The sequence below is a fragment of the Bos mutus genome, chromosome 7 (genome assembly GCF_027580195.1).
Source record: "Bos mutus isolate GX-2022 chromosome 7, NWIPB_WYAK_1.1, whole genome shotgun sequence".
Classification (NCBI taxonomy): domain Eukaryota; kingdom Metazoa; phylum Chordata; class Mammalia; order Artiodactyla; family Bovidae; genus Bos; species Bos mutus.
The window spans coordinates 25,219,708-25,245,652 of record NC_091623.1 but is presented as its reverse complement, the minus strand read 5'-3'; the positions used below and the strand labels follow the sequence as shown (position 1 = coordinate 25,245,652).

The window sequence follows — 25,945 nt, the reverse complement described above, 5'->3', positions numbered from 1 at the left end:
CCTCTGTAATTTTACTTAGAGGAAATAATTTAAAAACAACATTTAAGTAGTTTCTATTTTAAAAAAAAAAGAAAGGACTAAAATTAGTTCAGAAAAAGGAGTTACCAGGAACAAGTTCAACCACTTTTTATAAATGGTTTTAACCTCTCAAGTTTATATCCTCAGTATGAACTTAAATTAGTATTTTTATTATTTATTTTTGACTGAATTTTTAACTAAAAGACTCATCACACACTATCTTGATCCTTGGTTTTCTGAACATTATTCAAAATTTACAAAGACAGTTTATTCCTGAGATTAGGAGATCTATCCACCCTTTTTTCTGACTTTATACCTTCACTACCTTCTCAATATATTAAACGTCATCTAGAAATTTTTACCCTCTTTAAACCACAATGTTTCCTAAACATTTCCCTCCTTATCCCTTTGCCAACTTTTCATCTTTACAATTCTTCTAAGTTTTCAATAAAGATCTTTAAAATGCATATTTTAATATTATCAAATTTTACCCACTGCTGTATAATTCTATCTTTGTGTTGTAAAATAGAAACAATTCAAAACAGAAAAAAAAAAAATCCATTTTTAGGATGAAGTCAGATAACCAAGGCATATATTCCTTAAAACAAAAACAAAAAGCTATTACAGATCAAACCATTCTGGTCATTAGAAAAAATTTATCAGTGTCATGACAAAAACCATGGCTGACCTAACCTTTAAATTGAGAAGTATTGACAACAAACTAAATTCTTTTTATCTGTCACCACTTTAAGATTAATGATTTTTTTTCAACATGACTATTTGAGGACAGAAGAATGTAAAGTCACTGAAAATTTTAGTTCATCTGCTATTAAGATAAATGATAGTATAATAGGTGTAAATTCAAAGCTGAATTCCAGACTTTCAGTTCAGTGCAGTTTACCTGCTGGAAGTGCTAAGCACTTTAAAAAAAAAAACTTCCATTCTTTGGTAAAACTAAATCATATGCTCCAACATAGTCATTCTCTATTAATGTTTAATGCCCATTATGCATTAATGTTCACTTGATCTAATTTAGATACTTTTGAAAGGAAGGAGATTAGATTTACTAAATCTGGGTTTAACAGTCTGAAAAGATTTGGGGACCATGGTAAAAAGAAAGCCAAAATCTGGAGAAAATGTTTCATTTCTAATTGAAGACAGCTCTTTATAGACATTTGAATAAGGAACTTAATTTTTCTGGTCTATGTTCACAGCAATATTACACATTACAAATTAAATATATAAAAATAGTATATACTTATTAGGATATTGTTTTTATAATAACTGACCATTGATTACTTTGTTGATTTAATACTCTTGGATCTTAATTCAGCAAGTACTTTAAAAATCCAGAGAATAGTTCACTATGTTTCTGTTTTACAAAAGAAAATACATATATATTCAACAATACAAATACGGTATTATAAAAAAAAAATCAATCACATCTGTCTAGTGCTAAGAGTTATACTTCAAGATTAAAACAATATATATATAGTGTAAGTGTATTTGAACTATAGGCCTACATCAAAAGCAAACAAACAATACCTATGGTAAAGAATTCAAATATACAAAATGTTGGAAAACACTTTATACATCAAATACACAAAATACAATTTTGCCTCTAATGCAAAAGTACTAATTAGCAAATTCTTCTGTGATAAAAAGCTAATCATTTGGATTTCTGATTGGAAAATATCCTCTTTTAAAAATAATTTAATAGAATATCCCCCCCCGTCCCCCCCCCCGAAATTCACATAAATTCATGTGTCTTGGAGAAAAAGCTGCTTGGTACTTTCACAAACTGGGAAACATGAATTAAATATATTTTGGATATTCTCAAAGATTAGGATTTACTTTAAGAGAAGTTTTTTGAACATCTAGCAATCAACAGTGTTAAAACTATCTTGATTGTTTCCTTTAAGAAGGTCTTCATTTAGTGGGATTTGTAGTACCCTAAAAGATATATGCTTAAAACCTAACAATACCACAGTCTTTTCTAATTTATAGTATAATAGTCTCTATCTCTGAATCAGAGGAAATACCAAAGTGTATTATCCTACCACAATTCCTTTTAACCTACACAGTGAATTTTTTGACAGCATAATTTGATTTCCAAGAAACAGTTAACTATTCAATGTCTTCAGTTTTGATATCACCAGGCACAGTGTAATTCCAATAATGCCACCACTGACTCAATCCACATTTGCTATAAAAACAATTATCATTCTGAAGTTTGCAAGCTCCACATCAGCAAGAGGTGCGACTGGTGTGGAAGCTACGTGATAAGCGCCTGAGGGAAAGAGTGCCTCACGTCACTCAAAGATGACCCCTTCCTACTGATTAAGGAGCACCAGTGACAGGCTCTCATCAAGTTCATCACTTAACTGGGAAGGTGTGTAAATGCATATGGATTACACATTCCACCAGTAATTTTTTCATGCAAAGTTATTAACTTTCTATAAAAGAATAAACAAAAATGGCAAACATTTCTTAGTGTTTAAATAAAGTATCCTAGCATTAATGCATTTGCATTTAGCTAGGGGAATGAGTACTGGGTTTCACTAATACTGCAAAAGCAAACATGACACATTCTATTCACTCTAAAATGGTAAAGTCATAATACTCATCAAAGGATTAATCAGACCCTTGTAATGTTCACATTTAAAAATGAAAAGAATACCAATTACTGCAAATTTAAGAAGTTAATTTTCTTCAAAAGGCTATACAGAAGACAGTAAAACTGGACTTACCTTCCTAGAATGTAAGCTTTCCCTCTTGTATTGTAGTCGGCCCGTCAAGCATACCTGGTACATAGTAGGTGTTTAAGGAACTATGATCAAAATATTGACTAATTTAGCATTTGATTTAATGTGGACAAATGTCTTTCTGGTTATTTTGGAGTTAATGAGATGACAAAAAAAGGTATATACTTGGATCACTTTATTATGCATAGGAAAATTAAGAATAAGCTAGAAAACTTCATAGAATCCCTTCCTAAAATGCTGACAGTGAATATTCTAAAATCTTTTATATTCCAAATACCTGTGGGGATTATGCATTAAGAAAGTTGAACCGTAACAGCTCAGAAATCTCCTTCCAAGCTTTATTTATATTGTAATAAAGGCTTTCATAGGCTTTAAAAAAAAAAAACAAACAACTCCATTGAACTATGATATGAAATCTGGCAGAGTACAACAAAGAATAATGTTACTCAGCTTTCTATTCAGCTGCTGCAACTTTGAAATACCTACAGGTAAAAAGTCAGGGGTCAGAAAGTCTATAAATTTTTTCTATTAAAATTTCCACTTTCTTTATATCTAAAATAAATTTGAGGCAATTATGTTTTCTAAACTAAAACATTTAAGAGGTAATATGGAAAATACAGTTTATTACTGCAGGCTTAAATTCATATATATTTACCAGTATTAACTAGGCCACAAAACACTGTAATCTATTTGCCAAGTTATACTTCTAAAGAAGTGCAAAGTGCAATGATACCTTCTTGAGGTAGAGACCTGGCAGTTTAGTGTTAAATATTTCATGTCAACATGACTTGTAAAAATTGGCAGACAGAACAGTCATGAAATATTAATACTAACTGCAACTAAATGAATATTTCTTGTGAACATTTAATTTAGAAAACAACTTTTTCTTAGCAGCACAAAACCCTAACTCATGATGGTGATTATCTCATTAACTTAGAATTATTAACACCTTAAGAAATTACTATCTAAATGATTTGTTGTAACTAAAAAGAGGAGTTAAAATAATAAAATACAAAGTAACATTAAGTGCCATATAAGGTGACAGGCTAGTAATTCTATCATGACCAAGATACCTGGTGTTATTTCCATATGACAGGTGTAACAACCAAAATTCAGAAAGGAACTTGCTTAATTTAGTTAATAAGAAATTACACAAGAACTTGAAACTATGTTTGTCTGATGTCAAAGTCTATGTTTTTAAGTTTATATTTATCAAGCAAATGTTATTCCATATGCCTTCACAAGTAAGTGATGCAAAGTCGCTGATCTTCAGAATCAAAAAGTTCTTACGCATCATCTGGGGAAGCACTTAACTCTAAAAGCATTATAATGTGCCTTAGTCTCTGCTACATCATGTTTTCTCTGATATTCTGGCAGTTGTTATGTCACATCTGAAGGCTAACTAAAAACTATTTTTTACAATAGGTGTAAGAAATTACTGATTTTAAAATGTAGGGAAAAAAACTTGATTTTTATTCAGAGGTGATATACTAATGTAGCAATTTTCAGCTTAGGACTATAAACCTAGTAATAAAACTCTCAGTATTTGTATCCTGCTAAAAGATCTATTTCCAAAATAAAACTAAAGAGTGCTTCTTTAATAGATTATAATAACTGTTGTGAGATCATCACTTTAGTTACATAAAATCTAAATGGAAGTTCTAATGTTTCTTTTCCAGCTGTATCACAATGTAACTTATTCCCACTAGTGAAGCAACTCCAGTTTCAAAAGTAATTATTATCCATACCCCTTTTTTAGTTTTACTATAAATCAGTGTTAGGAAAAACTGCAAAATGAAACATTACTACTCTGTAAATTCATACTGGACCATTAACATTTTAGATAATCTCAAATCCATTACTTTGTTGCCATTTATGATCTTAATATTTAATAAAACATTATAAAGCAGATTATTTTGCTTAGAGAAGAGTGGTTACATAGAGTAGAAATACACTTTGTATAGGAACTGCTAAAATAGATCAAGGGATCAAATTATCAAACTTTGCACGTTTACTACATTTAAAAACCAAAAGAATATATTATTGTGAACTCTGAAATGTTTATTTTAGAAACACGTAAAACTAAAATGAGTATTTTATTCCAACAGCCTACAGAGAAGAAACAGGAAGCTACATGTTTATAGGTGCATATTTGCATAAATATTTTCTTCATGATTCTAAGACCCAAAACACCTAAAATAGAGGACATTACATTTTGATTTAAAAAATATTTAAATTAAAAATTTTTACATGTACAGTGTAAATAAATAACTTTTAAACCAAAAAATAATAAAGATTAACAAAAGCAATATATACCAAACAAAACTATTTTTTACTTTTGAGTTAAATTCTACACACTGGAAAAAGAAGCCTATACTACAGCTTTGCATAAGTTCTTTAAGTGCTTTTAAAATTAGCAGGGCTGCAAATTCTGTCAATAAATAAATGCAATTAACGTGTGTTAATAAGCGACGAAGTCTCTAATAGATGACAAAGCAAGCTGAACAGGTTTAGAAAGCTGACCCCTATTTTTTGGCATCATCATGAAATCTCTGTGACGGACCTACACATTACTTCCAATGTCACCAATAAGGCCTCAGTGTGTACTCCAGGACACACTTTTACATTCTCAGGCAGTTCCTTCAGAGCATTTGGGAGCTTCTGCAATGTCATTATATTTCTAGCATAAAGATCCAATAACCAGTCAGTATGAACACTAGTGGTTTCCTTATAATTCTGACAAGCTATAAGCAGCTCACTTAGATGAGTTAATCCTTTGAAAGCTAAAGACTCTGAAGACAAACCAAAAATTGAACAAAAATTTAGTAACATCCTACTAAGTAAAAAGGAGCCAAATTCAAGCTGCTGGTGGTAAAAATGTTTTTCTGCTTGTGCATGAAAGTTCTCCACTGTATCTTCTATTTTGGTGATAGCAAATAGTTCTTCCTTGATTTGAGATGATACCACATAATCCAAGGGCAATTCCCCCTTAGAGTTCCTCTGCTGTAGAAGCACTGGGCCTGTGAAAAAGAAAATGCAAAATGTTAAGCGTAATACATTTTGGCAGCTTAACAGCCATATTTTCTCTTTTTTTCCCAAAGCCACCCAGGGTTCAGTTTACAGTCATATTCTGCAGTAATTTATATTGATATAATTACCTAGCTATATATACTAACTGCCTAATAAAGGTTCTTTAGGGGAAAAAAAAAACACCTAGCCAATTGCCTAATGAGGTTTGCCTAAAAGTAAATCCCTAATTCAATAAATAACATATATGGTGTTTTATATATATATATATATATATATATATATATATAAAACTTTGATAAAACTTTATAAATTGTCATCTTGAAATAAGAATATCAGTGTTCTTGGAGGGAATTAACAAAATACATTTATCTTAAATTCTGTATGAGAGTCTTAAAGATATTTCATAATACCACCAAGAGGAAAAAGTACTGCCCCCTCCCATTGCGAATTGGTGATAGCAGCAGTGCAGAGTGCAAAACTCTGCCCAGAGACAGGACACATTTTCCATTACCCTTGCTTATGTTCAATTTTTAGTAAAGGTAACTGATTCACAAAAAGTAAATATTATATGCTCTGGGACAAACTCAGATTTCATTTCACTTATGCTAGTTAAACCCATCTAACCATCTACTTACAAAGTACTGAAGACACAATTTATCCCCTGGGTAGTAAAAGATGATATGGGAGGGGCAAAATAACAGTGACTCAGTATTTGGTCACACTGTAAAGAACAGGAGTACTTTGTACCTCTGCTAATCAAGTCCTGTATTTATTTATGCCCTTTGCCATACAAATGTTACAAGGAATGTAAAGGTTTGAGTACTAGCAGACATAACCAGAAGATTCTACCTTACCACACAGATCTCATCAGATCACAGTTGCTAAATCTCTTCATGATGAATCTGACTTGACAATATGTAGTGGGGCTTAGATAGACAATGTCCTTCTTTCTTAGTATAAAAGATTAACCAGTGATGACATATGATTAATATATAATTTATAGAAAAATTCTAAAACTAGATTTCATTATGGTGACATTTCCCCCCAAATTTCAAGTTACTTCTGTTTAAAAGAGAAAATACAACAAAATTATGACCCCAAGATACCAGAAGTAAACAAAGTTTTTAAAAACATAAATAAAATTTTAAAATTATTGCTCTCAAGACTAAGCAACTCACAACAAAGAGAGAACACAGTTTCTATAGTGATATCAAACCATTCTATAGGTCCAAACTCAGATTATAACTAAGGCAAAGACAAGTCTATATGATTGCCAAAGGACCTTGATAAATCCAAGTACAAACAGATTTCCCTCTCTTAGGACAAAGAACTCATCTGTGTACTTTTCTTCACCAAAGGTCCTAAAACAATTCACAATGGTTAATATAATGCCTTCTTCTGAAAAATTGGACTTAATGCAACAAAGGTTTTATATCACTTAGACCATGTGAAGCAAAGCCAAATACTGGCATGGTATGTCACATTCATGGTTAAGCAGAAAAATAAAACACTTCAGAGATAGAATAGTATGGTTCTGTACCCATATAATACTAAAAAAAAGTGTAAGAACTGAAAAATATATTGATTATGAAATGGTATAAGTAAAACAGACACACAAAGGCCTTTAGGGGGCAGGAGAAGACTATAAATAACCAAATACACCAACCTACCATGATATACAGCCTTCCTTAGATAGACAAATGAGAGCTAGATATAGATATATCTTAAAGAGATATCTAAATAATTTATACTATTTATTTTCATCCAGAATCAAACAGCTTTAATTACTGGACAAATAGTACAATAGTATTTTTAATGCAAATAAAAGTAACAGGAAATTTATACAAATCTGCATTATAAGCTTGTAATCACTTTTCCTTTGTTTTTCCTTTTAAAACAGTTTTTCCAAATCAGTTTTGAACATTTTGATATAAAATTTATATTATTCAGTTCAGATGTAAGAAGAATATCATTGAACCGGGGGGCTGGGGAAGGGTTTGGAAAGCAGAGATCAGAAAAAGAAACCAGCAGAAAAAGCAGTAGATGAATACTGAGCTCAAGTTACTTCCATCACAAACCCCTACACAACAGTTATCACCATTTGGCAATTCTCCTACTTAATTGACTACAAAATGTGAATGAAGAAAAGGTATTCTATGATATCTTTTTGTGTAGTCTGTAAAGAAATGACTCATTAAAGAAAAAGGAGAATCATATTAGCAGTTATATACAGGAAGTGAAATAAGAATGAAATATCCAAGTATTCACAAATGAAGATTTACATACACTTATTAATAAGCTTTCAGAAATAGCTGGTTTATAGACATTACGTACTTTTAAGTAAAAGGATTAACAGTAAAAACATAGCCAATTCAAAATATATTCTCATAACAAAGGTAAACAGGTTTAATTTTATGACACAAGAAATAAATCATTTTATCAAAAGGCTTTTATCCTTACTAATAAAAGGTGCTTATATGCTAGCAGACATTTCATGTTTAGTTTTCATTAAAATGTAATAAAGGCATCTTTCCTTATAGATCTTAAAATATAAAATGCTTTCTACCTCTGAGGGATTCATCAAAAAAAACTGGATAATTTATCATAACCCGCTTAGCATAAATGCACTCACCCCCATGCTGGAGCAGCAGCTTGCCAATTTCTACATGTCCGTTTGACAGCGCATCATGCAAAGGAGTCACCCCGTCCACTTGAGTGAGCAGATCTACCTCTGGACAACGCTGCAAAATTTCCTGGACACACACTGTGTTGCCATAGTTACAGGCTTCATGCAAAGGCGTCCAGCCAGCATTGTCTAAATTAGAAATCAAGGCAAATTTTTAAACGGCAAAAGTACGACTTTTGGTAGTGAAGTACTGAAATTCTACTTGTCTTATCAGTGTGACTTCGTAAGTGCCTTATATACAAACAGAATGCTTTGATATAAATGCTTAGGGGTATAATATTTCTAATTATAAAAAATAAAATAAAAGACAAACTATTTTAAAATGTTGATGGTGGGGTATGTCACAATATAGATGCCAAAAATGACTGTGCACTCTTCTACATCAGTATGTGATGAATTTCTTGGTTTTGCTACCAACAATACTTTGAAGATGTTAGGTAAATATACTTAAGTGATTTTTAGTAATGCTGAAATTAAACTATTTAATATCACAAATATAAAACACTGAATTAGACAACAAAGATTTAGAACTTACCTTTAACATTGATGTCTATTCCTGGCATAGAGAGAAGAAGAATCAATCTGTCCACTTGGTTATTTATGCAAGCTCTATGGAGGGCTGTTTCTCCTGCCATAAAAAATTAATAGATTATTCCAGAGAAGACAAGATATCAACTAAAGAAAATAATCAAAGGGCATGAACTAGGAGATCTGGCCCCATGCCAGAAAATTATTTATTGAGTTTTCCTTTTGACTGGTTTAAACATCTCTCACATTAGGGGAAAAAAAAAAGAAGGGGGAGGGAACCCCATCCTCTTTATAGAGCCTCTCTGTCAGCAATTCAGCAATGAAATTCTACTGCAAAAGGTTTAACACAGGCATTGTCTCCTCCTAGTTCAAGGTTTAAAGCTTCAATCCTGCTATAAAACCCCCAAATGATCAGAGAACACCAAAAATACTGGGTTTTACAGCAATAAAAGTTTAGAGTGCAATTGCCCTCTCTTAAATTTATTCATGAACCTACGTTAAATGTATGGCTCTTTTTTATACAGCATTGATAGCTTAATTCAAATGAATGTTTCTGGCTAAGCACGAGTGCCTCTACACACTCAAGTGTAATTCAGAACTTCAAATCCATTAACAGATGGTTTGCTGCTTCTCAATAGGCTGTCTGGCTTGGCTACAGCAGCACAGAGAAGGAGAAATGGGGGAATCTTAATATAAACACACACGCACACACATACATGCACGCACATACATGCACAAAAAAAATCCTTGGTACCACTTAAAGCTGAACAAGAATGAAAAACAGAATGATAAAGTCTTTTCTTGGGGTGGTAGTGTGCAATTAGTGCCTGCTGCCTAAAACTGTCTATATCCCTCTCTGTTGTAAACAAGATTAATAAGATACAAGTAATGATTTGATGTAAGGGGGATTAAAATAATACTGATTGCTTTGAAAATGAAATACATACTGAATCAAACTCTTTCTTGCTATAAAATACTAAGCAGCACATTTTTCCAGTGTTCAGTTTTTACAGATTATTTCTACAACTTCTACTAAAACATTTCTTTTAAAGGCATTGAAAAGCTTTTGAAGTTTTTCCCTACTATTTCTCAATTCTCTTCCTCCCTCCCAGTTCCTTCTGCTGTTCAGCTAAAGTCATTCATATTCATTTTACTTTCTGACACAATCAACAAAGAAAAAGGACACTTTTCTGGAGTTAATATCTGAGTTCACATTTAATACATTTTTCATATTTTGAGGCAAATGGGCAGTTGTTTTACATTTGTGATATGCTATCATGAACTTATGCCATGTAGAAATATTATGAAAGCTTGGTACCATAATGATAACATTTGTATTAAAAACATAATATAGGTCATAAACAAGAGACTTAGCAATTTACTTTGGCTGGATGTAGACTCTTGGAAGGTATCATAATTTTGAGTTAAAGGGGTACCTAAGTTAAAGAAGTGCTGGAGTGAATTATTACAACGCTATTCTTGTTACTCCATCCCTTTAGGTACTTAGGTTCCAGTATAGTTAGAACCAAAAGCCAAGCACATTTCATAGTCTGGGCTCAATGCCTGGAAGAAAAGAGTCCATATGCTTAACACAGCTATGTAACATAGCCTACTTCTCATTCTTTGTTCACAAAACGTCTAGAACTGAAAGAGATGAAGACTGAATTATACTTTCAAATCACAAGACACTGATCCTAAGCAGCACAGGTTGAGGTGGAATAGAAAAGTAAGGCAGGCAAGTCTGGAATGAGCTCAACATGAGCTACACAGTGTTTAATATTTGAAAAGGCAGGTGGAGAAAAGGGAGAAATACTCTATTATACCAGGTATTAAACATTTTTTTGTATAAATGGCAGTTCAAAAAATAATATGCTCTCCAAGAAGGTATTTTCCTGGACCTTGTCCAATATTTAAGGTGAAGTATTCATCAAGTCCAGTGTGTAAAACTTGCAAATACTGACTATAACCACACAAAGTTCCTAGCATAAATTAAATATTTGGAATACCTTTTAAATTAGTCTTATGAAAATTTATCTTTGTAACTAAAGAGGGGCAATTCTCCTTGGAACATGACAATTCTCCTTCTGACTTCTTTTTCAATCTTTTTAATGATGAGGAACATTTAGCAAGATTCAGTTCTCTGAAAAGAAAGAATGACATAAGGAAAGATTGTTTCTCACCAAAGCATGGCAGCACAAATTATATGGTGAGTTAAAATAAAAAAACCTAGCATTCTTTTAATTTAAACCCCATTATTCATTCAAATATTTACTGCTTTCTATTTTTATATTTATTTCAACTGTATAGAAACAAATTTTAATACAGTAATTTTCATTTTATTAACTTTGCACCCCCAACTGACCACCAAAAAGTTTATGAATACTGAAATCAGATAAAGAAGTTGAGACCAAGTAAACCATTATTTGGCAGAGAGACTAAAGCAAAATGCTAATAAGATAAAAATTCAGGCCCCTACTTCCCATTCTTATTTTCATATTCTAATCCTATCCTCTTCTTCCCAAAGATTTCAAGTTTTCTGAATTTTGCATGGCATACTTTGAGACACGGTTTCTCATTTGGGAAGGCTATTAAAACAATTCAGGGTGTCTCACATGACCATGCATTCTGAAGTCCTGTCTTTACTATACATAAGTAGTATTTTAAATTACAGGGAAAAAAATTGTGTGGAACAATATTTTGCTGAAGAGTTTTACTTCTTTTAGAAAAGAATCTATTTTTTTAATAGAAAGAAAGCATGAACATTGCATTAAAGAAAGTGAAAATGTTGATCATGTGCACTTATAGATCTAAAACTGAGTTTTCTGCTAATCAGCATAATTCAGACAACATCTCAGATAACCATATGGTTCAAGAAATGCCTAAGAAGAGCTGTACTTGAAAACAAAGCCGAGCTGGTATACAAGCATCACTTACGGTATCTCTGGCAGCCCTTCACCTTGCTTCTGTTTAGCACCATTCAGCATTATTAAGGCCCTCTGAGATTCAAAGCAAGGCCGCAGTCCTATTTTCTTTGGTTTCTGCATCTTTCTAGTCCCACGCACACCAGTTTTCCCCAAAGCTGGCAAGTAGGAATATACCTGTTGCAAAATAATATTATATTGCTTTCTCAACTAAAAAAACCTGGAAACAGGTAAGAGAAATTACCTGATTCATTTCACCATTAAATGTAGTTGTATTTTCTTCGTTTCATCAATATGGTTGCCTCCCTAAGTCATTTGAACATGCTAAAATATTAAGAAAGCTGCTAGTTCCATGTCATTATGTCAATATGACATACACCAGAAGAAAATTACTTTCTTAAAAATAATTTTTTTCAAACTCAAATCTGATGTTCATTTAGGAAAGCTCTTTTGATGAGTCTCATGCTCAACTTGTTACAATTAATTTGCCTATTTTTAGTATTTATGGTTTACGTACAACTGGGATTTTGTCATTTCCATCTTGGTAATGCCTTCCTTTAACAGAAAAGAAATCTGGAATGAACGGAATAAGGAGTGCAAAAGTCATTAAAGACAAGGATTGTTGCAAACAGTATTTCCCCAACCTGACCAATTATTAACAAGTATATTTCTCATTTGTTGAAGAAACTGATGGAAATAATAAATATCAATAATAGCTAAAGATAGCCAAGATAAAACTCTTTATATGTGTGTAACCTTAGAGTCATTTGCAAATTTTACTTTTTAAATACCATTAAATACTATGTAGAATTTTTTTGGATCACAGTCTTTCCAAAATAACAATGTTAGGTACTGTGGCAAGTGATACAAAGATTCTTGTATAACTTTTCTGTTATCAATTCTTAATTATTCTCAAGTAATTAAAATTTCTATTCAATAATTATTAGATTTTGAGGTAGAAAACTACCTGCTTTTATATATATTTGAAAGATGATTAATATGCTCTGTACAATTATCAGAATAACTAAGAATATTTAAAAACTGAATGTATATAGTTCTTAAAAATTAAAAGAACTAAAATAGAGTGGCGCTTACCATTTTCTGAAGAGAAAGTGGCTCAGAAGAAATACTAATGGAATTCTGTAAACACAACTTTTTAAAGACTGCCTCTGCAACAAACATTTGAAGCCAGGAGGAGGAAAAGGAAGAAATAAAAATCTCTAAGTCCTGTGAAGAAAAGTCTGTAGAAAATAAGAGAAGTAAATATAGTTATTGCTACACACTATAAAATTTCTTTCTATAGACTATTTCCTCCATGGACTTTATTCATTCAGATGATGATTTCTACACCAGTGAGATTCACCCACAAAATTTTAAACCATGAAAAATAGATAATATTCCTATTCCTTGGTCTTCAAGAGAAATTTTTTTTAATGGCAGATGTTCTCACATTTGAAACAACCATTACTTTTTATTATTTTAAATAAAAGGCTGGAAATTTTATATATATACACATGAATGGAGAGATGATATATGAATAGACAGTTAGACATGGGTTTTTATCACTATACTTTCCAATTAATGTTAAAGATCTCTTCCCACAACTAGGCTGTCAATAGAAAACCGGAACTTGGTTTTTAAGTAGGCACATTTAATTTGCATTGATTAGTCTTGAGCCGATAGGAATACATTTTTCCTCCAACCACATCCACAAATCCTATCATTGCAGAGAAGGATGAAAGATAAAGAAGAAAAGTAATGTAGGACACCCTTTCATGGATCATAGCCTGGTCATGGAGAAGGGGCTTAACTAAATGAGGCCGTGGGCCATGCCATGCAGGGTCACCCAAGATGGACAGGTCACAGTGAAGAGTGAGAAACATGGTCCAGTGGAGGAGGACACAGCAACCCATTCCAGTACTCTTGCTATGAGAACCCCATGAACAGTATGAAAAGTCAGAAAGACATGACACCAGAAGATGAGCCCCCCAGGTGGGAAGGGGTCCAATATTCCAATATGCTACTAAAGAGCAGAGGGCAATTACTAGTAGCTCCGAAAAGAATGAAGTGACTGGGCCAAAGCAGAAAAATGGTCAGTTATGGATGTGTCTGGTGGTGAAAGTAAAATCCGACGCAATAAAGAACAATATTGGACAGGAACTTGAAATATTACGTCCATGAATCAATGTAAATTGGATATGGCCAAGCAAGAGATAGCAAGATTGAACATCGACATCTTAAGCATCTGTGAACTAAAATGGACAGAATGGGCAAATTTAATTCAGATGACCATTATATCTATGACTATGGGCAAAAATCCATTAGAAAAAATGGAGTAGCCCTCATAGTCAACAAAAGAATCCGAAAAGCAGCACATGGGTGAAACCTCAAAAACGACAGAACGAAGTACTAATCCCATTTCTGGGGCAAACCATCCAACATCACAGTAATTAATTCAAGTCTATGCCCCAACCACTGATGCTGAAGAAGCAGAAGCTGGACGTTCTATGAAGACCTACAACATCTTCTAGAACTTAAGTCAAAAAAAGATGTCCTTTTCATCACAGGCAATTAGAATGCAAAAGTAGGAAATCAAGAGATAACTAGAGTGATAGGCAACTTTGGCCTTGGAGTACAAAATGAAGCAGGGCAAAGGGTAAGAGTTTTGTCAAGAGAACACAGGGTCATAGTAAACACCCTTTTCCAATAACCCAAGAGACAACTCTACCCATGGACATCAACAGATAGTCAATACTGAAATCAGATTGATTGGGTCCTTTGCAGCTGAAGATAAGGAAACTCTATACAGTCAGCAAAAACAAGATCTAGGGCTGACTGTGGATGCGGAAGAAGATAGCGGACGAGGAAGACGGGGAGATCACCAGCTTCCCTACAAATACATCAAAAATTCATGAAGATGTGGACCAACTCCTACAAAGCAACCTCTAGATGACATCAGAAGACCCCAGGACTCCAGGGGGACAGGCTAAGCTCCCTGAAATGAGAACGCAGGTACAAGTCACCCCTAACAAGAAATCAACACAAACCACTCAACCAACCTTTCTCTCCAAGGGCAAAAAGAAAAAGGAAGAAGAAATACAACCCTAAAGCTTGGGGAAAGGAGACCTCAAGTGGGGCAGGTTAGAAAAAAAAAAAAAAAACCATGAAAAGACCTAGAGCTGACTGTGACTCAGATCATGAGTTCCTTATCACAAAATTCAGGCTTAAATTGAAGAAAGTGGGGAAAACCACTTGCATTTCAGGTATGCCCTAAATCAGATCCCTTATGATATTACAGTGGAGGTGACAAGTAGATTCAAGGGATTAGATATGGTAGACAGAGTGCCTGAAGTATGGAGGTTTGCAACACTGTACAGGAGTCAGTGACCAAAACCATCCCAGAGAAAAAGAAATGCAACAAGACAAAGTGGTTGTCTGAGGAGGCATTACAAAATAGCTGAGGAAACAACAGAAGGGAAAAACAGAATTCAAGATGACAGCAGGAAGAGATAAGAAGGCAACAGAGGAAAACAATAGAATGGGAAAAGACTAGAGATCTCTTTAAGAAAACTGGAGATATCAAGGGAACATTTCATGCAAGGATGAGCAAGTATAAAGGGCAGAAATGGAAAGGACCTAAGAGAAGCAAAAAGATTAAGAAGAGGTGGCAAGAATACACAGAAGACCTATACAAAAAAGGTCTTAATGACTCAGACAGCCACAATGGTATGGTCACTCACCCAGAGCTGGACATCCTGGAGTGTCAAGTCAAGTGGGTCTTACGAAGCACTACTATGAACAAAGCTAGTGGAGGTGACAGAATTCTAGCTGAGCTATTTTAAATTATAAAAGACGATGTTGTGAAAGTGCCACAGTCAACGTGTCAGCAAATTTGGAAAACTCAGCAGTGGCCACAGGATTGGAAAAGTTTAATTTTCATTCCAATCCCAAAGAAGGACAATGCCAAGAATGTTCAAACCACTGCACAATCGCACTCACTTCACATGCTAGCAAGGTAATGCTCAAAATCCTTCAAGCTAGGCTTCAACAATATGTGAACTGAGAACTTCCAGATGAATAAGCTGGATTTAGAAAAGGCAGAGGAACCACATATCAAATTGACAACATTCACTGAATCATGGAGAAACCAAGGGAGTTCTGGAAAAAACGTCTGCTTCACTGACTATGCAGAAGGACTTTGACTGTGTGGATCATAACAAACTGTGGAAAATTCTTAAAAAGATGGCAATACGAGACCACCTTACCCATCTCCTGAGAAGCCTGAATGGAGGTCAAGAAGCAACAATTTGAACTGGACATGGAACAACTGACTGGTTCAAGACTGGGAAGGAGTATGACAAGGCTGCATATTGCTGCCCTGCTTATTTAACTTAAATGCAGAGTACATCAAGGGAAATGCCAGGCTGTGTAATCAAAAGCTAGAATCAAGATTGCCGGGAGAAATATCAATAACCTCAGATATGCAGATGACACCACCCTTATGGCAGAAAGTGAAGAAGAACTAAAGAGCCTCTTGATGAAAGTGAAAGAGTAGAGTGAAAAGTTGGCTTAAAACTCAACATTCAGAAAACTAAGATCATGGTATCCGGTCCCATCACTTCATGGCAAATAGATGGGGAAACAATGGAAACAGTGACAGACTTTCTTTGCTTGGGTTCCAAAATCACTGTGGATGGTGACTGTATCATGAAATTAAAAGATGTTTGCTCCTTGATAGGAAAGCTATGACAAACCTAGATAGTGTATTAAAAAGCAAAGACATCACTTTGCCAAAAAAGGCCCATATAGTCAAAGGGATGGTTTCTCCAGTAGTCATGTAGAGATGTGAGAGTTGGACCATAAATAATGCAGAGAACTGAAGAACTGATGCTTTTGAATTGTGGTGCTAGAAAAGGCTCTTGAGAGTCTCCTGGACACCAAGGAGATCAAACCAGTCAATTCTAAAGATCAACCCTGAACATTGATTAGAAGGACTAATGCCGAAGCTCCAATACTTTGGCCACCTGGTGGGAAAAGCTGACTCATTGGAAAAGACCCTGATGCTGGGAAAGACTGAAGGCAAAAGGAGAAGGGGGAGGCAGAGGATGAGATGGCTAGATAGCACCACTGACTCAATGAACATGAATTTGAGCAAACTCTGGGAGATAGCGGAGGACAGGGAAGCCTAGCGTGCTGCAGTCCATGGAGGGGCAAAGAGTTAGACATGACTCAGCAACCGAACAAGGAAATGATTCTCCATCAAAATACTGACCAAAAGGACATTATTAGAAGGCCCAGATTCACTTGTAGGGATTAAGTATATTATTCTACAAGCTCTATAATAAACAATTTAGTTTCACATATTAATCGTAGAAAAGCTACTGCTCTTAAGGATAAGTCATTTACTTTTCTCTCCTGACAAAGGCTTAAAATCAACATATAGTAACAAAAATTTAGGAGATATTAATTTGACCACTTTTAGATATATATATATTTTTAAACTGCCCATTTATGGCTTAACTGGAAGCCTAAGAAACCAATTGTGTGTGCTTTGAAAAGGGGAAGGAAAGGCTTAAACACACATTTCAAACAGGAATACAGTTTAATCTCTTGTAGTTTTAAATATCAGTGATCAAACATAACTGAGAGCAAAGTAATCAGTCTGTTCACAGGATTACAATGGTAACATTAAAGTCTAATTTCAGCTGAAGTCAGTTACCGGCTCAGATATGTTAGGTTTAAATTTGTCTTGTGAAAACTGGTAGTAACAGTGGGTAACAATGCTTGCTTTAAAGTTAAGGGACATTTGATTATGAGTAAGGAAAGCATTAAAGTTGATTCCCAACACACAGTAGAATTCTGTTAATACAAGGCTCATTATTTCATGTATTTGGTTAAACTGTAAGATAAGTTGTATCTCCCTAGAGGTTACCAATACACACTGGAAACAATGCATATAAATATACTGACAATCTGTAGAGGCACTGCTAATCCTATCCTGGGTCCTCTAACTCAAAGAAGTTTCATTATGGAATGAAAACAGGGAATCCTTTTAGCTGAATGTTTAGTTCCCATGCTCGCAAATAATGCCAGAATTCTGTTTCTAAAATGGGGGCGAAAAAAAAAAACCAAACCCACACACACTATCTGGTAGGAATGGTGGGAAAGAAATGATAAGAAAGGATTCTGAAGGAAGATTGAATTTGAGCTAAGAAATGTTAAAAAGTCATGGAACAAAGGACAGCTACTTCACAAAAGCAACAGTAATCACCCCTCAGCTCAATAAAAAAGAAAGAAAAAAAAAGGAAGATAAAATGCTTTAGATAAAAATCTTCTAACTTCAGTAGTATAAAGAGAGACCTCTCTTTGCAGAGGGCATCATCGAATAAATCCTGAACCCAGTTACAGCCTGGACTCCTATTCTAGAATCTCTGTTCGAAGTATTATAGTGATTGACAGCATATTCAAGAACGTTTTCTTTTATATAAAACTAAGATGCAATGAAACACATGTGCAACAAAAGAGAGCACTTACTTAGCAGTCTAAAATATTTTTAAGTATATCAAAATCACCTTTTATATTTGAAAGCTATAAAAGTTCACTTGGTTTAAAATATGTTCATTTTAGAAATTTAGGAAAGAAGGAAAGAAGGGAGAAAGGGAGAGAGGAAGGAAATGGTTCACAGGGCACCACTCTGGCTTTGAAGAGTAAGAACATACATAGTGTGGATAACATTATAATAGCTTTGTATGGGGGCAGATGGTTACTGAATTTATAGTAGTGGTGATCATTTAACATATACAAATGTCAAACAATGTAGTATACCTGAAACTAAGGTAATGCTGTATGTTAACTATATGAAAAATAAGAATGTAAAAATGTCTTACAGAAGCCTCCCTTAACTCTGGAGACCCAAAAGAGTTAGGAACAACCTTCATGGGCCTCTCTGGTGGCTCAGACAGTAAAGAATTCATCTGCAATGCAGGAGTCCACAGTTCAATCCCTGGGCTGGGAAGAGCCCCCTTTAAAGGGAATGGTTACCCACTCCAGTATTCTTGCCTGGAGAATTCCATGAACAGAGAAGGGTGGGCTACAGTCCATGGTGTTGTAAAGAGTCAGACATGACTGAGCTACTAATATACATACATACAAAACATAAAGTAAGCATGTGAAAATGAGTTCTGTCATCATATTGCTTAAATAACATTCTATTACTTTAGGGGGAACTTTAAAATCAGATAATACAGGGAGGAGGAAGACTGAGAAAATTATACATATGTATTACATATTACTTTTATTTGTTTCATCCATGCTAATTTGTTAGATCATCAGACTCAATGGAAAAGAAGCAGTGGCAGCTTTTTGTTATAACAGAAAAATTATACAGCAACAGGTACATGGGGGAAATGTTTTAACCAGTAATATAAGCTCAAGTTAATATAAGTGGCTTTCTATACCATAGTAAGTATTCTGACCTAATGATTTTCATTTTTTAATAATGTTAAGTATTCATGCAGGAGGAGACCAGGAAACTGTTCATATAGCACAGACAACATTACAGAGAGATAATGGTTTCTAGTTGAATGAGTAGAAGTATTAAATGTATTAAAAATAGTTTTTACCACATGAGATTGGTAAACAGCAATTAACAGCAAACAACAAAAAAAAGGTAAATCTAAAATAAATTGATTTTAAATCAGTTTAAATATTTATTTTTAGGAGGTAGTTTAAATTTTTAGTTGTAGAATTAAGAAAAAACATGATTAATATTATCCACAAATGAATAATACTTTATTTCCAGGTCCTATTTCCCACTCTATAATATCAAATTTTATAAAATCATGACGTGTGTGAGGAGTAAGGCTCATGCACCACAGACATACGTACCATCACATGAGAGGGAAACGTAACTTCCTACGTCATCAGACATGTGTCGCATCACGTTTCTACCCATATTAAGACCAAGGACAATCCAATAATCTATTGCTGCTCCAAGAATTCCAGTCAATAAGTAAGCTAGTTCATGTCTGAAGACCTAACATTAAGATGGAAAAATATTACTAAAACATACTGAAAAGTACGATTTCTATTATTTTGAATACTTGCTGAGGCAAAATATAGCTATTTAAAAAAATGGGGCATGCTAATGCTAAAAGTTTATTCTTAAGAACTCTAGCAAATTAACTCCCTCTTTTCATTCTTTCCATCTCCTCCTTTCCTTCCTTCCTCCCTGATCTATATCTACATCTAAATCTATATCTATACGACAAAATAGTTAATAACATTTACAGCTCTCATATATGGATAGCTTGAAACAAACTTTTAAAGTAACTTCATCTAATTGTATCCAGTGCTTTAGTTGGGCAATAATTCTATTAAAACAATAAAGAAGTATTTGGCTTCTGTGGATTTCTGTTTACAAGAACATATGACTATAAAAAAAGAGAAATTTAGTCACCTCTACTGTTTATATATAAAATTAACCTTTAGATTTCCTTAAATGGCCTTTCAAAGGAAAAGACCTGAAAAACATAATGAATACAAGCTACAGCAAGTGTACTTTGTTGTTAAAAAAAAACAATTGGCTGCTCAAATATTATTCAGTTCAGTTCAGTTCAGTCGCTCAGTCGTGTCCGACTCTTTGCGACCCCATGAACTGCAGCACGCAAGGCCTCCCTGTCCATCACCAACTCCCGGAGTTCACTCAGACTCACGTCCATCGAGTCAGTGATGCCATCCAGCCATCTCATCCTCTGTCGTCCCCTTCTCCTCCTGCCCCCAAACCCTGCCAGCATCAGAGTCTTTTCCAATGAGTCAACTCTTCGCATGAGGTGGCCAAAGTACTGGAGTTTCAGCTTCAGCATCATTCCTTCCAAAGAACACCCAGGGCTGATCTCCTTCAGAATGGACTGGTTGGATCTCCTTGCAGTCCAAGGAACTCTCAAGAGTCTTCTCCAACACCACAGTTCAAAAGCATCAATTCTTCGGCGCTCAGCCTTCTTCACAGTCCAACTCTCACATCCATACATGACCACAGGAAAAACCATAGCCTTGACTAGACGGACTTTTGTTGGCAAAGTAACGTCTCTGCTTTTGAATATGCTATCTAGGTTGGTCATAACTTTCCTTCAAGGAGTAAGCATCTTTTAATTTCATCGCTGCAGTCACCATCTGCAGTGATTTTGGAGCCCCAAAAAATAAAGTCTGACACTGTTTCCCCATCTATTTGCCATGAAGTGATGGGACCAGATGCTATGATCTTCGTTTTCTGAATGTTGAGCTATAAGCCAACTTTTTCACTCTCCTCTTTCACTTTCATCAAGAGGCTTTTCAGTTCCTTTTCACTTTCTGCCATAAGGGTGGTATCATCTGCGTATCTGAGGTTATTGATATTTCTCCCGGCAATCTGGATTCCAGCTTGTGCTTCTCCAGCCCAGCGTTTCTCATGATGTAGTCTGCATGTAAGTTAAATAAGCAGGGTGACAATATACAGCCTTGACGTAATCCTGTTCCTATTTGGAACCAGTCTGTTGTTCCATGTCCAGTTCTAACTGTTGCTTCCTGACCTGCATATAGGTTTCTCAAGAGGCAGGTCAGGTGACCTGGTATTCCCATCTCTTTCAGAATTTTCCACAGTTTATGGTGATCCACACAGTCAAAGGCTTTGGCATAGTCAATAAAGCAGAAATAGATGTTTTTCTGGAACTCTCTTGCTTTTTCCATGATCCAGTGGATGTTGGCAATTTGACCTCTGGTTCCTCTGCCTTTTCTAAAACCAGTTTGAACATCTGGAAGTTCATGGTTTACGTATTGCTGAAGCCTGGCTTGGAGAATTTTGAGCATTACTTTACTAGCGTGTGAGATGAGTGCAACTGTGCGGTAGTTTGAGCATTCTTTGGCATTGCCTTTCTTTGGGACTGGAATGAAAACTGACCTTTTCCAGTCCTGTGGCCACTGCTGAGTTTTCCAAATTTGCTGGCATATTGAGTGCAGCACTTTCACAGCATCATCTTCCAGGATTTGAAATAGCTCAACTGGAATTCCATCACCTCCACTAGCTTATATCAAATACCATATCTAACTTACAGATATACAGATATCAAGTTTAAACATTGCTTTATATTACCATTTCTATAATAACATTATTAAACTACTATAAGAAATATGGCAAGGCATACAAAATTTACTTATAATAATGTTTTACACTAGTGTTTAAAAACATCTTTCTAATCCATAAACTATGAGGATGAAGAGGTGTGAAAATGATATTTTTAAACACCTCTGATTTAAACAGACACATTTTTTCACAATGACATTAAACTAGTTAAAATTCCTGTAGTTTTGGTATTTGCTGTCTAGGCATGTTGGACGCGTGAAAAAAAAAATCACTAAATTAACAGTTGGGTAGAAAGCATGTGAAAAGGTTTTAATAAATGTTATGATACCCAAATAGACTATAACCGATATGTTCTACCACCATATTATACCTGATATGAGATGAGTAACAGAAATATCCAGCACTTAGCACTTTGAACCCTCAGTGACTACAGGATTTATTTCTCCTGCCCTCAAAGACAAGGTTCTTATGAGTATATACCACATCATTCCTATCATAAGAAGTTATTAAATGATTTCAGAATTGAAGTGCTATTTTGGGGTTGCTGTACAAACAAGGACAAATGGTCAAGCAGCACATACATCAGACCCACTAAAAAGGTGTTTATTGAGGGAAAATCCACAGACAGGATCCTTAGCAGGTGCATAGGTCCCCTTCTGCCCTACCATGATGTTGTTGGGCAGCACGTGGTATTCTGGCAGGCAGGGCTGGACATCAGAAGGTGGGGGACAAACTCTGAAGATTGGGACCAAAGGAATTCTAAGCTGCATGATTAGAGAAACACTGCCTTTCTTCCAACATGATCAGGGGCCAAGATACAGAACCGTGACCATACCCTGATTCTGTGAGGTCAGGATTCATGAGTGGGTAAGAGCAGGGCCCCTTCTCCTGGTGCCATTAGAGAACTGGGTTTAAACTCTGCCACTGTGGTTGTGTGGCATGGGGAGTGAGCAGCAGGACTGGTCGTTACCACCAGGCTGGGGAGGTGCCCACACCTCCCTCAGGCTCTAACTGTGACAAGCCTTGCAGCTGACTGTAAATGGCTCTTGTAAGTACTGGGTCTTAAACAGTCTTCAACGAACTTTACAGGAAGCAAACTCTGTTCTGTGCAAAGCCCAAATGTAGATGATCACTGAGCAATATTACTTCTCATGGTTCAATTTATCAAGAGAACATAAAACTGGACAATGAAAATCTCTATTTAAATTAGCAAACTGATCATGTCTAGATTCATACCACAGAATATTCCTTTCAACATATACATATATCTTACTTTTAGCAATGATACTACTCAGGAAGAAAGCATGAGACTATTACATTTGATTTTTCAAAGTATTCCTCTATTTCAATCAGGGTTACTTCAGCTCCCTGGTCCTAAGACTCCAGATATGAAAGACAAGGTTAGCCCAAAGAGTTAAGCTTCATGTAAACCACAGTCCTAACACTGAATGATGAAGCCCCGGGTTGGTAGGTGTCCAATATACTACTGGAGAAAAGCAGAGAAACAGCTCCAGAAGGAATGAAGACTCTGAGCCAAAGACGAAACAATGCTTGGTTGTGGATGTGTCTGGTGGTCAAAGGAAAATCTGATGCTGTAAAAAGCAGTATCACATAGGAACCTGGAATGTTAGATCGATGAATCAAGGTTAATTGGAAGTGGTCAAACAGGAGATGGCAAGAGTGAACATTGACATTTTAGCAATTGAACTAAAATGGACTGGAATGGGTGAATTTAACTAAGATTACCATTTTATCTACTACTGTGGGCAAGAATCCCTTTGAAGAAATGAGGTAACCCTCAGAGTCAACAAGAGTCTGAAATGCAGTACTTGGGTGCAATCTCAAACCGACAGAATGATCTCTGTTGGTTTTCAAGGTAATCCATTCAACATCATAGTAATTCAAGTCTATGCCAAAGAAGCTGAACATTTCTATGATGACCTACAAGACCGTCTAGAACACCAAAAAAAGATGTCCTTTTCATCATAGGGGACTGGAATGCAAAAGTAGGAAATCAAGAGATACCTGGAGTATCAAGCAAGTTTGGCCTTGGAGTACAAAATGAAGCAGGGCAAAGGCTAACAGAGTTTTTGCCAAGAGAATGCACTGGTCATAGTAAACACCCTCTTCCAACAACACAAGGGATGACTCTACACATGGATACCACCAGATGGTCAATACCAAAACCAGACTGATTATATTCTCTGCAGTTGAAGATGGGAGAAGCTCTATGCAGTCAGCAAAAACAAGAACGGGAGCTGACTGTGGCTCAGATCATAAGTCCTTATTGCCAAATTCAGACTGAAATTGAATAAAGTAGGGAAAACCACCAGACCATTCAGGTATGAATTAAGTCAAACTCCTTATAATTATACAGTGGAAGTGACAAACAGATTCAAGGGATTAGATCTGAAAGAAAAGAGTGCTTGAAGAACTGTGGACAGAGGTTCATGACACTGTACGGGAGGCAGTGATGAAGACCATCCCCAAGAAAAAGAAATGCAAAAAGGCAAAATGGTTGTCTGAGGAGGTCTTACAAATAGCCGAGAAAAGAAGAGAAGCAAAAGGCAATGGAGAAAAGGAAAGATATACCCATTTGAATGCAGAGTTCCAAATAGCAAGGAGAGATAACAAAGCCTTCCACAGCGATTAGTGCAAAGTAATAGAGGAAAACAATACAATGGGAAAGACTAGAGATCTCTTCAAGAAAATTAGAGATACCAAGGGAACATTTTATTCAACAATGGGCTCAATCAAGGACAGAAATGATACGGACCTAACAGAAGCCAAAGATGTTAAGAAGAGGTGGTAAGAATACATAGAAGAACTATATAAAAAAGGTCTTAATGACCTGGACAACCATGATGGTGTGGTCACTTACCTACAGTCAGACATCCTGGAATGCAAAGTGAAGTGGGCCTCAGGAAGCATTACTACGGGAAAAAAGCTAGTGGAGGTGATGGAATTCCAGTTGAGCTATTTCAAATCCTGAAAGATGATGCTGTTAAAGTGTTGTACTCAATATGGCAGTAAATTTGGAAAACTCATTAGTGGCTGAAGGACTAGAAAAGGTCAGTTTTCATTCCAATCCCAAAGAAGGGCAATGCCAAAGAATGTTCAAACTACCGTACAATTTCTGTCATTTCACATGCTAGTAAGGTAATGCTCAAAATCCTCCAAGCCAGGCTTCAGCACTCCATAAACTGAGAACTTACAGATATACAAGCTGGATATAGAAAAGGCAGAGGAAGCAGAGATCAAATTGCCAACACCTGTTGGATCACAGAAAAAGCAAGGTAATTTCACAACAAACTGTGGAAAATTCTAATAGAGATGGGAATACCAAATTACCTTACGTGCCTCCTGAGAAATCTGTATGCAGGTCAAAAAGCAACAGTTAGAACCGGACATGGAACACAGACTGGTTCAAAATTAGGAAAGGAGTGTATCAAAGCTGTATATTGTCACCTTGCTCATTTAACTTATATGCAGAGTACATCATGACAAATGCCGGACTAGATGAAGCTGGAATCAAGATTGCCAGGAGAAATATCAATGACCTCAAATATGCAGATGACATCACCTTAATAGAAGAAAGCAAAGAGGAAGTAAAGAGCCTCTTGAAGAATGTGAAAGAGGAGAGTGACAAAGCTGGCTTAAAACTCAGCATTCAAAATATGAAGATTATGGCATGTGGTCCCATCACTTCCTGCCAAATAGATAGGGATAAATGGAAACTTTATTTTCTTGGGCTCCAAAATCATTGCAGATGATGACTACAGACATGAAATTAAAAGATGCTTGCTCTTTGGAAGAAAAGCTATAACAAACCTAGACAGCATATTGAAAAGCAGACTCACTTTGCTGACAAAGGTCCATA

General features: G+C 35.3%; 1 protein-coding gene across 2 annotated transcripts in view; it reads right to left on the bottom strand.

The window, feature by feature from the left end:
- Positions 1-1,769: 1,769 nt before the first annotated feature.
- The window catches only part of SLF1 (SMC5-SMC6 complex localization factor 1), a 71,265-nt gene continuing 47,089 nt past the window's right edge, over positions 1,770-25,945 (bottom strand). For both annotated transcript variants that reach the window (XM_070373135.1, XM_005893845.2), the window contains 7 exons: positions 19,836-19,983; positions 13,044-13,189; positions 11,962-12,125; positions 11,034-11,167; positions 9,035-9,127; positions 8,446-8,628; positions 1,770-5,803 (listed from right to left, as the gene is read on the bottom strand). In XM_070373135.1, the coding sequence (XP_070229236.1) occupies positions 5,325-5,803; positions 8,446-8,628; positions 9,035-9,127; positions 11,034-11,167; positions 11,962-12,125; positions 13,044-13,189; positions 19,836-19,983 (1,347 nt within the window). In that variant the 3' untranslated portion in view covers positions 1,770-5,324. The remainder of the gene's footprint in view (positions 5,804-8,445; positions 8,629-9,034; positions 9,128-11,033; positions 11,168-11,961; positions 12,126-13,043; positions 13,190-19,835; positions 19,984-25,945) is intronic.